At 39.9% G+C, this 14,715-nt stretch overlaps 1 protein-coding gene across 2 annotated transcripts in view; it reads right to left on the bottom strand.

Annotated features, from left to right (window-relative positions):
- Positions 1-14,715, bottom strand: part of LOC119907141 (guanine nucleotide exchange factor VAV3) — a 99,399-nt gene that overhangs the window by 45,212 nt on the left and 39,472 nt on the right. For both annotated transcript variants that reach the window (XM_038724765.1, XM_038724773.1), the window contains exons 3-7: positions 8,552-8,610; positions 8,285-8,350; positions 3,436-3,544; positions 1,617-1,718; positions 62-130 (exon numbers count right to left, since the gene is read on the bottom strand). In XM_038724765.1, coding sequence (XP_038580693.1) covers positions 62-130; positions 1,617-1,718; positions 3,436-3,544; positions 8,285-8,350; positions 8,552-8,610 — 405 coding nt within the window. The remainder of the gene's footprint in view (positions 1-61; positions 131-1,616; positions 1,719-3,435; positions 3,545-8,284; positions 8,351-8,551; positions 8,611-14,715) is intronic.

The following is a 14,715-nucleotide window of genomic DNA, read 5'->3' as shown; positions in this document are numbered from 1 at the left end:
CCCGTTGACCACCCAGTTGGATTATTGCACTGCAAAGTGTAAAGTAAAGACAATGACTTACCGGGATATTCACAAACAGCTTTTCCATCTCAGCCATAGATAAAAACATGGTGAGGGGCGTCATAAAGTGCTGCAGCAGAGAGAGAGAGAATGCAAGAGAATGAAGCTCGTCGCCTCTAGAGCGGGAGTGGGAAAGTCATTTTGCGAGAGGCTATTATATTATGGGGCCGAGTTGCAAAGAGCTGCAGTCAGCAAAAACAAGGAGGTCTGTCTGGGTCACAACAATAATCTCATTTTCAGAGTTTGCAATTTAATGATTTCCTCACAGAAACTCCCGCCGCATAGTCACCTCTACATCTCAAAGGAGTGGGCGAGCACAAACTAAACTCCACCATCCACTTCATATCGAAAGTCATCTACTGAGATACCCCACTGGGAAATCTGGTGAGGTCTTTTTCCAGACGTGAACGTACAAGAGGGAGAAGACAAGTAGCTGTGGCTGGGATTTAGGGACAGGCAGGCCTCCCACGGTCCTGCAAAAATGCAGGGTAAGGTGGAAAACATCCACGACAAAAAGGGGCTTTCTCATGGTTTTGGTTTTTTGGTGCAGTTTGTTCTAAACAGCGGCCGCTATTAATTGAAAAATAAAAATGTATTCTTTCACTCATCTCTCTCTGGGAGTACAGATATGTTACACAATATATATGTTTCCCTTATCCCTTGTACACAAAAACCAAGTCATTACAGTCTCAAATTGCAAGTGAGAAGGAGGCCAAATTGATTGCGTAAAATCAATGGGGTGGGACTATTTTCACCCAAAGAAAGTTAACTTTACTTTCATTTTTGCCCCACATCAACTCAGAGATCAAAGAATAATTCAGTTTTTGATCATATCTATTGGTTATTATTATTGGGTATTGGATTTGTACTATTTCCAATACTGAAATTATTATAATACTAATTAACTAGTTTTAACATTTTAACAGTTATTGAAACAATACACTCTGACATGTTCAGAATAGAAAATCACTTTGTTTTATCGTCACCTAAAATGGTTGGGAACCACTTATGTAAGTAACATCATTTGTAAGATTTACCAACAAATCTAACTCAAGCGGCAATCTCCGTGAAGCCAGTGCCTAAGTGTCCTAAACCTGCATTCTTTCTAGTTGTACTAAAAGACACTCTAAGGAGTCGGTGGTACAATTAAGCCTGTTTTTTGCAAGCCAAAATTAGCATCCCAATTAATATCACAGTTAACGTGAATTACAGATGCAGCTTACTAACTAAGCTAGCTAGCTTAACCCTCTTGTCCAAATATGGTCACATCTGGTTCCAAAAAAAACAAGATGGTGACAGCACAAATTTTCAAACTCAAGTCTTCAAAACCATAGTCTACAAACCAGTGGGTGACGACACGGTGTCTATGTCAACTTCTTTTATACAGTCTATGATCTAGACTTGGGCTACACACCCAAGATTGCTTTCAAACTATGTGTATTTAAAATCAAAACTCTTTAAATTGTATGTGTATCATATAGAAGAGCATTGTATTTTGAACCACAGTGTCATTATAAAGTGACAAAAACAAGCCCTGTTAGTCAGTGAGTCAGTACCTTCTCTATAGACTCCAGGGTCTCAGTGTATTTCTCCTCTGTCTGCTTGATTTCTGTTAAACAGCAACTCCTGATGTCAGTCTCTGCTTGCCTCTGGAACGCCTATGCACACACACACACACACACACACACACACAGAGGACTGTTACTATGTGTCAGCGCTGTGGGCTGACAAACTGTTGAGTCTTCAACCAGATGTAGTCTGTACAACTCTTTGAGCAAGGTCAGAGGTGAACACATGCTAGCTAGATGTCTGCCAATTATGATGAGGTACCTTTTTTTATTTTTACTGAACAAAGCATTTATAGTGTGAATAAAAATACAATTAACTTTAGATAAAGTTCTGAGCAAGTTGCCATAGTTTGCAGTGGAGAAAAAATATCAATTTGGACCAAAAACAGCTGTTCAAAAAATATCAAATGTGAAAAAACAAGTAATAAAACTGACATGAACAAGATTATAGTTAGTTTAAATCTAGAGAATGTTAACACTTAATTAGCATTTCAAAGGCACCCATATACTTTGAACATCAAGGTGTATTCTCCTTATTTCATTTTCAGTTTCACTAAATACACTGCTCAAAAAAAATTAAGGGAACAATTAAATCACACATCAAAGTTCCAAGTCTTTGCTGTACATTGTATAATTAATTGAGAACAAAATGACGTAATAACGGTCAATGGAAACCAAAATCACCAATCGACTGAGGGCTGGTAAAAGAAACTGAAATCACAGGCTGATCCCACTTGCTTTCCTCACGGCAACTCATAATGTGACTCAGTTGTGTGTTTGGCTGGACTGAAGAACTGGACTACCTGTGCAACCTGAATGGGATGCAGGTACCGCCTTATGCTACCAGTAGTGACAAGGACACTAGCACAACACAAAACTAGAGAGCAATCAGTCAGGAAGTATAAGGAGAGAGCAACTATCTGTGGCTACTACCTGCAAAACCATTCCCTTTTCCCTTTTTGGCGGTTGTCTTGCTGTTGCCTCTTCAGTGCACCTGTTATCACTTCCATCTGCACCAAAACAGGTGACACTGATTCACAATCGCCTATGTTTCCTAACTGGACAGATTGATATCTCTTAAATGTTCCATTTTTGTTGAGCAGTGTAGTACTATATTAAAAGTAATGTAGTAAAGTTCATCAATGTCACACACTAACAGTCCAACAAAACATATAAAGAGATCATTTTCGAGACTCCAATAGTCAGATTTAGCACGCTAAATATGAAGCTACAGCCAGTTGCCAATTAGCTAGCTTTGCACAAAGACTGGAAGCAGGCCAAAAAAACTAGCCTGGCTCTACCCAAAGGTATCCACCAAACAGCACCTCTACCACCTATATCTCATTTTTTACAATACAAAAGGTGAAGAGTGAACAAAACTTTATAAACCTTATAAGTGATTATCTCTGCTGGTTTCCTGCAACTTCCCAGGGACGACAAAACTCCAGAAAGTCACTGAGTCCAGCCAAAAAATAGTCCAGAATCACCAAAACAGACTAAACAAACAAAATATACTATATTGTGTTCGTTAATGAACTTTAGAGGTGCTGGTAGGCAGAATTTGTTTCCTTGGTATGGTGTCACGGTAGCTTCCAGCCTTTATGCTAGGCTAAGGCTGAAGCTTGGTGGCTCTAGCTTCATATTTAGTTAAAATACAGACACGAAAGTGGCATCAATCGTCTTCTCTATCTCTGGACAAGAAAGAAAATGTGCATTTGCATGTGCAAGTGTCAAAACAATTTCTTGTTAAATACAGGTGTTGACTCAACCTGTATCAATGATGCATTGTAAAGAGTTAAAGACTGACCGGGGGAGGGATGGCTTCTGTCTTCATCAGGTCCTCATAGATCTCTCCTCCATCTTCATCATCATACACACAGTCATACAGATCCTCCTCATCCTCCACCCCCTTCTCACTGAAACACACATGACAGAATATTGTAATGGCACATTACACCACACTGCTGTTTCATCCGTAGTTGTACTGTGAGTGGGTAATGGTTCTTCTCATGGCAACCACAGGAAAGATACACACAAAAAACCACACAGTGTTCTGGTTTTACACAAGGGGATTTTAAATACTATAGCAGAAATCGTGTTAGTCAGGGACAACACTTAATCCATGGCTATGAAAGTGGCTCAGAAACACACACACACAAGCAAAGACTTTTATGTGTGACGCCACAAGCCTGTTCTGACACACATCTGAGCCAATTACTCTACCTTAGCAACTGGCCTAACATGACATGAGTCAGTGCGTGTGTATTATTGTCCTTTTTATATATTATGTAACTTTGAACCAAATGTCCTCAAGAGGAAAGAAACGTGCCTTGTATGGTGCAGGTATATTCGGGGGGAAAAGAATAGAGGGTGAGGATTAGGCTGTGGACGTTAAAAGAGTGGGTGAAGAAAATCCTTTGCATGAACCCTGGCACACACAAGGCTGACAGGATGCATTTGAACCATATCCAGTAACATTAATACATCAAGGTTTTGGCAAAAAATACTGTAGACTGAAGAATGATCCATATGCTCCTGGTGGTCAGTATGTAGCGTGATTTGAGAGGTCAGAACGTAAGGTATAAAAAAAACACTGTTGTAGTTCAGTTACCTCTAGTTATATGCCAGATGTCATTGCATTATTTATTATTTTTTGCATCAAATCAAATGTGATTAGCGGCCACCTACTAACCTTGACCATCGTATAAAACTACACTTGACCGTTAGCTCATGAGTAGTAGCTACCAGAGCAAGGTCATAGTAGGAGGTATGTGTTTGGATCTTACTTGGCAGAGACCTTTCCAAAACAGCATGGCTGTGGTCTAATTTATTAATTTCTCCCCTACTCTTCTAACTCTTGATCTCACAATGTGGGATGCTGAGGGCAGTGTGGCTTGAGGCCAACAGTTCTAATATTCTGGTTCACTCGGAAATACATCATATTACAGAAGATAAATAAACTGAATATGAAGGCCCTGACGCATGTAAATGTTAAATGTTCGTCAAAATGAGAAATGTTTTGGTAATTTCATTTTCTCATATGATATGGATGGAGATTCAGTTGGAAAAAAGGTGATGTCGTGTTCTTACATCGACCGATCAAAATCTGATGACAGTTGGCGGGTTGTTTGGTCACTCCGTTCATCCGTTCAAACCACACCTACACCACACTACTGATGAAGATGATTAGCTTCGATGATTTTTACTGTTAAAGGTTCAGTATGAATGTTTAGGTGGCATCTAATGGTGAGGATTGCGAGTTGCAACCAATGACTCACTCACCGCACAGCCCTCCCTTTGCAAGTGATTAGGAGAAGCTACAATGTATGACATGCTCTGTCTGCTCTTGCGCTAAATAATGCATGTGGGCCTCCATTTGTCCAAATTTCTCTTCTCTTCTGACTTCTAACAAACCAGACTACTACTACTACTACTACAGTTCATCCGTTTGGGCTACTGTAGAAACATGGCGGCGCAACATGTCGATTTCCATGTAAGAGGACCTGCGGTGTATGTAGATAGAAATGGCTCATTCTAAGGTAATAAAAACATAACGGTTCATTATGTAAGGCCGTTATTTTAGGGTCAGGGTTACGTTATGTACAGTGCCTTGCGAAAGTATTCGGCCCCCTTGAACTTTTTGACCTTTTGCCACATTGCAGGCTTCAAACATAAAGATATAAAACTGTAATTTTTTGTGAAGAACCAACAACAAGTGGGACACAATCATGAAGTGGAATGAAATTTATTGGATATTTCAAACTTTAACTAATAAAAAACTGAAAAATTGGGCGTGCAAAATTATTCAGCCCCCTTAAGTTAATACTATGTAGCGCCACCTTTTGCTGCGATTACAGCTGTAAGTCGCTTGGGGTACGTCTCTATCAGTTTTGCACATTGAGAGACTGAAATTTTTGCCCATTCCTCCTTGCAAAACAGCTCGAGCTCAGTGAGGTTGGATGGAGAGCGTTTGTGAACAGCAGTTTTCAGTTCTTTCCACAGATTCTCGATTGGATTCAGGTCTGGACTTTGACTTGTCCATTCTAACACCTGGATGTGTTCCATTTGTGAACCATTCCAGTGTAGATTTTGCTTTATGTTTTGGATCATTGTCTTGTTGGAAGACAAATCTCCGTCCCAGTCTCAGGTCTTTTGCAGACTCCATCAGATTTTCTTCCAGAATGGTCCTGTATTTGGTTCCATCCATCTTCCCATCAATTTTAACCATCTTCCCTGTCCCTGCTGAAGAAAAGCAGGCCCAAACCATGATGCTGCCACCACCATGTTTGACAGTGGGGATGGTGCGTTCATGGTGATGAGCTGTGTTGCTTTTGACGCCAAACATAACGTTTTGCATTGTTGCCAAAAAGTTCGATTTTGGTTTCATCTGACCAGAGCACCTTCTTCCACATGTTTGGTGTGTCTCCCAGGTGGCTTGTGGCAAACTTTAAACGAGACTTTTTATGGATATCTTTAAGAAATGGCTTTCTTCTTGCCACTCTTCCACAAAGGCCAGATTTGTGCAGTATACGACTGATTGTTGTCCTATGGACAGAGTCTCCCACCTCAGCTGTAGATCTCTGCAGTTCATCCAGAGTGATCATGGGCCTCTTGGCTGCATCTCTGATCAGTCTTCTCCTTGTATGAGCTGAAAGTTTAGAGGGACGGCCGGGTCTTCGTAGATTTGCAGTGGTCTGATACTCCTTCCATTTCAATATTATCGCTTGCACAGTGCTCCTTGGGATGTTTAAAGCTTGGGAAATCTTTTTTGTATCCAAATCCGGCTTTAAACTTCTCCACAACAGTATCTCGGACCTGCCTGGTGTGTTCCTTATTCTTCATGATGCTCTCTGCGCTTTAAACGGACCTCTGAGACTATCACAGAGCAGGTGCATTTATACGGAGACTTGATTTCACACAGGTGGATTCTATTTATCATCATTAGTCATTTAGGTCAACACTGGATCATTCAGAGATCCTCATTGAACTTCTGGAGAGAGTTTGCTGCACTGAAAGTAAGGGGGCTGAATAATTTTGCACGCCCAAAATTTTCAGTTTTTTATTTGTTAAAAAGGTTTGAAATATCCAATAAATTTCGTTCCACTTCATAATCGTGTCCCACTTGTTGTTGATTCTTCACAAAAAATTACAGTTTTATATCTTTATGTTTGAAGCCTGCAATGTGGCAAAAGGTCAAAAAGTTCGAGGGGGCCGAATACTTTCGCAAGGCACTGTATATTATATTGCATTTCTGTCAATAGATCCTCCTAAATATTACACATTGAACCTTTAAACTCTGTTGTTGTTTAGTTTACACTGATTGTTGCTTATTTAATCATTAAGATTTAAAGTTATGGAGAAATTCTTGAGATTTGTTTTTTGGGGGGTTTAAAAAGTGTTAGGATTACACAAAACACAACTACCCAAGAAACCCCACTGGAATGTAAAGGTACAGGAGGAAAAAGGTGACTGGCATCCCTTTATTATTTAATAAAATGTCCATATTTAATAAATGTTCCACATGCACATATTCCAGCTACACACTGGATGTTTAGTGTGGAACATCTAGCAACCTTGATGTATCCACTAAATAATTTAAACATATAATGAGCCTAAAAAATTTCAGTTTGCAGATGTGAAGATTTATTTTGGGCTTGACTTGTGACAGTGTTAGTAGACAGTTGACTCTAGATGGGCAGATAATCAATTCAGCTGTAGAAGTGAAGCTCTGGTATGTGAACAGGTCTGTTTCTGTGTGTGTATTTCTGTACATGTTATGTCCATTTGATAGCCGCTGAACACTGAGCAGATGGGAGTTGAAGCCTGAACACGGCTCTGTTCAGTGTGATCCAGGCTACACTTCCACCTCCCACCCACTGCTGGCTGCTGATTTCCTGTCACAACTGACTTGTGGGCTGCTTCCTACTCTAGGAGCCGTCAGCACTAAACATAAACCAGAGCGCCGTGTCAGTGTAAGACTTCCCAACAACATTTCTACATGATCTGTCTCAACTGAATTACACTAGCCACACAGTTGGCAATGCCATATTTTTCCTTACCTGTTCATGCTTTATGCTTAGATCCAGGAACTTACATTTGACTCTTGGCCAACAATAGACGAATATGCCTTACTAATCAAGAGGCAACCACACTGGCTTACTAGGAAGCCACTCACTTAAACGTCAATGCAATGTTTTGATAAGCATGTACTATGAACAGAAAAAAATAGTGACTGACAGCTTCATTTAAAAACTCTTCACCATACTACCTTCAAAAATCCATATTAACCCAGCCATAGCAAAGCCTTTCAGATTCAGTTTTATATTGCTGCACTGCATTTAGAGAAAGGGCTTAGCAAGGCATTGTGTCAGGAGTCCTTTTTGTAATAGTAGGTGGAGAATGTAATGATTTGGTTCCTCGCTCACCTTCAAAGGGTGAAAAACACATTCTTTGTAGATTTGGTGAAGTATTTTTAAAATAAAACTGTTGAAAACATTAATCGTAAGAAGATTAGTTTTCTACTTATGTTAAATGCAAGGCCTGAAAGAATAATTAAGGTCAACATGTTGTCGGCGCCCACAACAGCCTGTAGATTTTTAAGTGGTTGGGAAAACTAAAGGCTAGATTAATGAATGTCTTTTTTTTAATGTACATACTCTATAAGGTCCTCCAGGTGGTTGTAGATATCCTCATCTTCGACACTCTCTTCCGATGGAAAGGGCCTTCCAAGAGAAAACAAAGCATTCTGTGTTAGGCTTAAGTTATATACCCTGCTGTTGGATACACATTGGATTGTATAATATTCTCACATTATCACATTTTATTGAATGTAATTTTGTATAAAATAATATCACAAAACACTATCACATTGTTTCATATGTTTTAAAAAATATCTTTTATTGTGTCATTTCACTTGAACATACCTGATTCCAGTTTGTTGTGTAATCGCTGTGTGGGAAAGTTTAGATAGTGTGTCCATTACCTGCAATGGAAATAAGAACATGTTTATAATTTCATATATTTACAAAACGTACAGCCTGGAAAGTAACATGGGCGCTTGTTGTTTGGGTGCTCTGGTGGTGCTGCATGTCTAAGAGGAGACACATGAGGGCAGCATTCTCAAACACTCCAACTTCGCTACTGACACCCAAACGCTGTGTGTTTACATGTGTGCAATGAAAGAGACATGTCACTCCATGAAGCTAAAGAAGTTACACAACCCAACCCATAGTCTGAATAAATTAATATTTATAAGACTACAATATTAATTTGGTGCCTTTTAAACATCCCCATGCGGCAATTTTTGTGTTAAGTCGCATCTGAAATCAGAACACGCACAAAGCCCAGTCAGATATATTTAGAAATAATGAGAGAGGTGTTAAATGAGAGATGAATGCTGTTGCTGCACAGAAATGACTCATTCAACACACAGCCAGCAGTTAACAGTAACTACAGCAGCAGAGCAGAATTACATGAACTGATCAGTAATTGATCACTTGATCGTGCTGTGAAGTTAACCACGTGCTCTCATCGGCTGACATGATTGCATTTAGTATGACATTTCACGCTGCGGTGCTCAGTCTTAGCAGTGCCCTTGACCCTGTGTGTGTTTGTGTTTGTGTTTGTGTTTGTGTTTGTGTGTGTGTGTGTGTGTGTGTGTGTGTGTGTGTGTGTGTGTGTGTGTGTGTGAGTGTGAGACCTGCTTAATTAAAAATCAACACGGAATTCTAATGCTATCTGAACGATTCAGATTTATTATCTGAATCACGACTTGACAGGGAGTTTATTCACTCTTTGCAACTTGGCAAATGGCCCACAAACCTCTTTTTTAAGGGTCATCTATCCATTGACATAACGCGCGGACGAGTTGATGAAAAAAACATGCACATGCACGCATTCAACACATCACAGATGTAATGCAGATACATTTGGCCTGGAGCACAAGCTCTGACAGATCAATACTGATCACACAACCGGCCTTCCCCCTTCCCCACCAGCAAATAGAATAAACAGGGGCACAAAGAGGACAGAGAAAGGCAGAAACATGTTTCTGCTGACATTCTTTAAACTGTACTACTGTACACCAGTGGAACTAATAACGCTGTAATCGTGTGTCACTGATGTAAAATATGTTCGTCCAATGTAGCATGCTGAATATTGATGGACTTCAGCTGTTTTTACTGACAGTATTCAGTGTTTTCAACCAGAAGGGTCTCTAATTTAAGGATCTCTGATAAGACGAAAAGACTATGCTGATCAATTGTGCAACAATCAATCAAGCTGTACAACACCCATCAAAATAGAAGGTGGGTGACACTGACTGACTTTGACAAAGCATTTTATCATCCCAGACATCAGATGCATTAGACTCATCCGAGGCGGCAGTGCATTAATAAAGCCATAAAACACACATTCAAGCTGAGTCCATTAGTTGCACTGATCAAAGGGAAATATTAGTCGCTAGCAGCTGAACAGTGGGAGGGTACAAAGCTGTGTTTGTCACAGGACTACACGGGGCTCAGCGGCAGGGTCTGATTACACATCATGAGAGGAGGAAGCAGAGGTGAACTGGTCTTTTACACCTGGATTTATGTGCATTTATTTCAAACGAACAAATAAGATTTAATGTGATTGGATATTAAAAAGTGATCCCTGGTGGAAGACCAGTGTGCCAGCCAAAGTACAGTCCATTTTCCACTTATTTATGCTGCAGTGTATTGTGTAAGTGTACTGTATTCTCAAACAAAATAAACATTCAGAATAATTGTGCCTAAGCTGTCCTCAGAGTGCTACATTTTGCTGTACAATGTGAAAACTTTTTTATCAACATGTCAGTTTAAAAACAAGAACCAAAACTAACACTTTCAGAGTCGATTTAGAAACATCTCTTAGCTAATGCACAGATATAAGCCCTGAAGTGGCAGCCAGGAGGTTAGACAGCCTCTGTTATCAATGTGCCCTTCTGCAAGCAAAGAGGAATTAGAAAAAGACGTTTAGACTTTAGTCAGTTTTTGAGTACAATTGTAAACATTTTGGCACTATTTGTCGTTTGTGTATACCAGTCTTTGCATTACATGAATTCAGTGATTAGACAATGCTTTTGCAACATGTCAACCTTGCATTATTAGCAGTGTTGGGGGTAACGCGTTACAAAGTAATGCGTTACTGTAATCAGATTACATTTGTCTGTAACGTAGTAATGTAACATATTACTGTTGATAACTTCAGTAATCACATTACAATTACAAATAACAAAATTGCGTTACTTGCGTACTGGTATCCGCATAACGGGAGGAGAAATAAATAAATCAAATGTCCCTTTTCGTGTGTGTTTGCATAACACTTTTCCACCTTTTCTCACTTTTGACGCCAGTCCATGAGGATGCAGAAATTCCTGCTCATCAATATAACCACTTCTTTGATACGCATGTCCAGTAAGAGGGAAAAATCTACTTTAAAGCCATTGTTCGGCAAATGAGCTACAGTAAGTTTCTTGTGTGTGTTTGGCCTGTTAACTGCACAGTTCAAATTTCATTACATATTCTTACAAGTTTTTCCTTTTAAGTCTCACCATCATCTCATATTGTGATGAGGGCCAGTGTCTTATTTTTTTTCATATTATTTTCAACAAATTAATATTTGCACTGGTTGGAAGGACAACCTATTTTTAGTTATGTTGTATTGTAATGACATTCATTATTTAAAAAATAAATGTTTCCAATGAAATGCCACTTAAAGTTTGAAGCATTATAGTACTGTAGCCTTGTTCTTCTCTTGACAAATGTTGAGCTGATGTTCACAACCTTGTTGTCAGCTTTGTAATATTAAAGAGTATAAAAGAGAGATCATGCGTATGTTCTCATTATAATAAGGATTTGTTTTGATCTGGGCATATATGATTTGTAACTTTATATTGTTATTTTGCATCACAGGTAATGTTACGCAGTAATCCAAAAGTATTGTAACTAGTAGTGTAACTAGTTACTTTCAGCAGTTAGTAATCTAGTAAAGTAAGGCATTACTTTAAAAAAAAGTAACTAGTAATGTGTAATATATTACCTTTTTGAGTAACTACCCCAACACTGATTATTAGTCAACTCTACATACAGTGGATATGCACGAACACGTTGTTTTGCAATCCAAACACAGACATGAATGATTGCACCCTCTGACACTGAAAGATAATCTTCCTCCTTCAAGTTATCAATCCCCACACAGTTATTAGACAGAGTCGATACAGTTCTCCCGCCAATAATGAATGAAGGGCATGACATCCGGAGGCCAGTTGGCAGGTACAACATGTCCAGAAGCTGAAGATCTACTTTGTGGCGAGCAGAGCTCTGGAGGCTTTCCAGTTTTAGCTGGCAGGCGATTTAGGGGGACGAGTTGTGTATCGTTGTGCTTTTTGGCTTCATATTTTGAATATGTTAGTCACACACATTCGCAACAAAAGTGACCATCTGCGCACAGCCAAGAACAGTTTCTGAATAATCACAAGTATTATATCCATCAGCGGTCGTACCACTAATAATAGAAATTCCAAGAAAACGTCCACAAAGGAAATGAGGTTAAAATTCCAAGAGGCAATGTGCTTAGTTTTAGCTAAAAAAATAAAATAAAAACTTCAGCAAAGCAAAAATATAGATGATTACTACTGTTCTCAGAGCTGTATTATGCACAATTTAAAAATACATCATGATTCACATGTCACGAGTTCAATGCAAGACTGGTACAGTATCGGTTCTTTAAAACTCAGGCTGAAACAGCAAAAAGCCGACCCGTACAGTAAGACATCATGCAAGAATATCAACATTAGATTTGTATTAGATTATGTGTCCAGTGTGAGCGCATAAAATACAGGCCGCAGGCTCAGCAGCCAGGTAGCAGACGAGGCCCTATGATGGAGGTTGGACAGCGATTAAAGCAGGATGACGGATGTGTCTGCTTAGATGAAAGGGGGATGAGTACACAGAGATTGTGTGTGTGTGTGTGTGTGTGTGTGTGTGTGTGTGTGTGTGTGTGTGTGTGTGTGTGTGTGTGTGTGTGTGTGTGTGTGTGTACGATTGCTTGGATGCAGGTGCATGTCAGTAGCAATCTGTCTGCTTTCAGTGGATTTCATTCCCACTGTATTTACTTCTACATTGACAGACAGTACAGCTATTTCGTTCTATATCATCATTATTTCCTACTTCGGCAAGTGGAAACAGCTTTCGCACTGTTAAACACACTATATACTGTGTATGTTATCAGGAAGAGACAAAAAAAAACATTTCTAACATACTACTGACGTGCAAAGCCACTGATAACCTCCTCTTTATTTATTCTGAGTCGTCCTTCACCGTTTCTTATGTAGGGAGGCACCTCAAGAAAATGGGTGAGGCATTACAATGTGCCAACAGTCTTATTGGTTTCACACACAACCTAGCATGCTGTCCCAGTTTTCTGCACTCCGCTCTCACTCCTCCTTTCTGTGGCTCTTTTCTTCTCTTTCCTTTTTTCTCCTCTAAATGACTGAATACTGGCTAAAAATAGAGATCAGTTAAGTAATCCAGTGATACAGGTGGTAATATTATATTTTTTTGTTTGTCTGGTTTTGTTTTGTTGTTCATAGCCTTTGACAACCACGATAAAGCGCACTTAGTTCATGTTTACAGACTGTAAATGAGGTCACCTACCCACATACAGTTACTATAATCAGTGCTGGAAATGGTGCTCAACCACAGCCACAAAAAGTTGATTTTGTTGCAAAGGCCAGGACCAAGGGCGAAGGTACAGACAGCGCAGCCGCACTGGGGCCCGCACTGTACAGGCCCGTGATGGGACCAGGCCCTCCCAGGTTACGAGCTGGAGTTTACCAGTTCCATGGAAAAAAATTCCTCACCACTCATCATTGAAAACTAGGTTCCACATCACCTTATGTGTTTACATCTTCAGTGAGCTCATGTGGTATATATACCCTCAAATGTCCACCTTTGCCACGGTGTCAGTCAGTAGTTTTTGTCTTATTTTCTTTGGCATTCATGTCACAAATGATTGCTGGGTAATATGTGTATTTTGTGGCCCAATCTTAAGTTTCTATTTGATCATGTGACTCTAGCTAGGTGTAATGCAAATTCCGACAGACTAAACAGAGCACACCTGCAATCTAGCAGTCATGCAATTCAAACATAAAAGTTGTTGCAAAAAAAGACAGGAGGGAAAAGAACAGGAGTAGAGGGTCGCAAAGCTCCCAAATTAGATTGTTTTGGATTTTTTACTAAGGACATTGTCAAAGACTTCAAGGCTAGTCGGATGGCTTTCAAATAGGTTAATAGGTAAATGCTTTTTCAAGTGGTCTGGTGTATCTTATGGACTGGCGTGCCCGTTTTACAGGCTGTTATCATCTCGGGGTCAAGTCGCCGCCGAGCACCTGGTTGATTGTGTGGGGGTGTGCGTGTGCTGTTCCTGTTTTCAGGACATGGTGGTGTTGATAAGTAGGCTGTTGTCTTATTTACCAGAATCTCTTGCCTCTCTGTCGAAAGGGGAAGCAATTGACGTGATACAGGTTATTGTGGGCCAACTAAAAATGCCCAAAAAAGTGTGAGGTCATTTCAGCAAAGTGGACAACTCCTCCTTTTGAAAATAAACAACTGACTTTTCAGCGGCTAGTCGCTATATAACTGACGCTGACCATAGATCAGCTGGGGTGGTGGTGGGTAGGTGTTGATCCGAACACACCAAACAAACCGGTGTGAAAACACCTTCATATAGTGTTACGGTCATCTGCAGCCCTCTCTGGCCATTATTTCAGGGGATTTTCCCACCTGACCACTTTAGGGTTGCTATTTCAAAGATTACAGTTCTTCCTATATCGAAGTATCCTCACACTCAGCATACTATATGGAGTGCGGCGGGTTTACTGCTTTAGTTGATTGCATAAAGACCTAAGACTGTCTAAGAGGAAAATTCAATGAGGTTCCATTTTGTTTAACCTGAAAAAAAGTCCTTGCTGCCCCATAGAAGGCACGCTCCAACGTGACATTTGCTAATACACTGTAGGTCCACTGAAGTCTGAAAACACATTTAAAAGACTAGCTGTAACTACAAA

Source organism: Micropterus salmoides, unplaced genomic scaffold, assembly GCF_014851395.1.
Source record: "Micropterus salmoides isolate LMB-PRFRI ecotype aquatic unplaced genomic scaffold, ASM1485139v1 Ms_hic_scaffold_1, whole genome shotgun sequence".
Lineage (NCBI taxonomy): Eukaryota > Metazoa > Chordata > Actinopteri > Centrarchiformes > Centrarchidae > Micropterus > Micropterus salmoides.
This window is presented reverse-complemented; position numbering and strand designations above follow the sequence as displayed.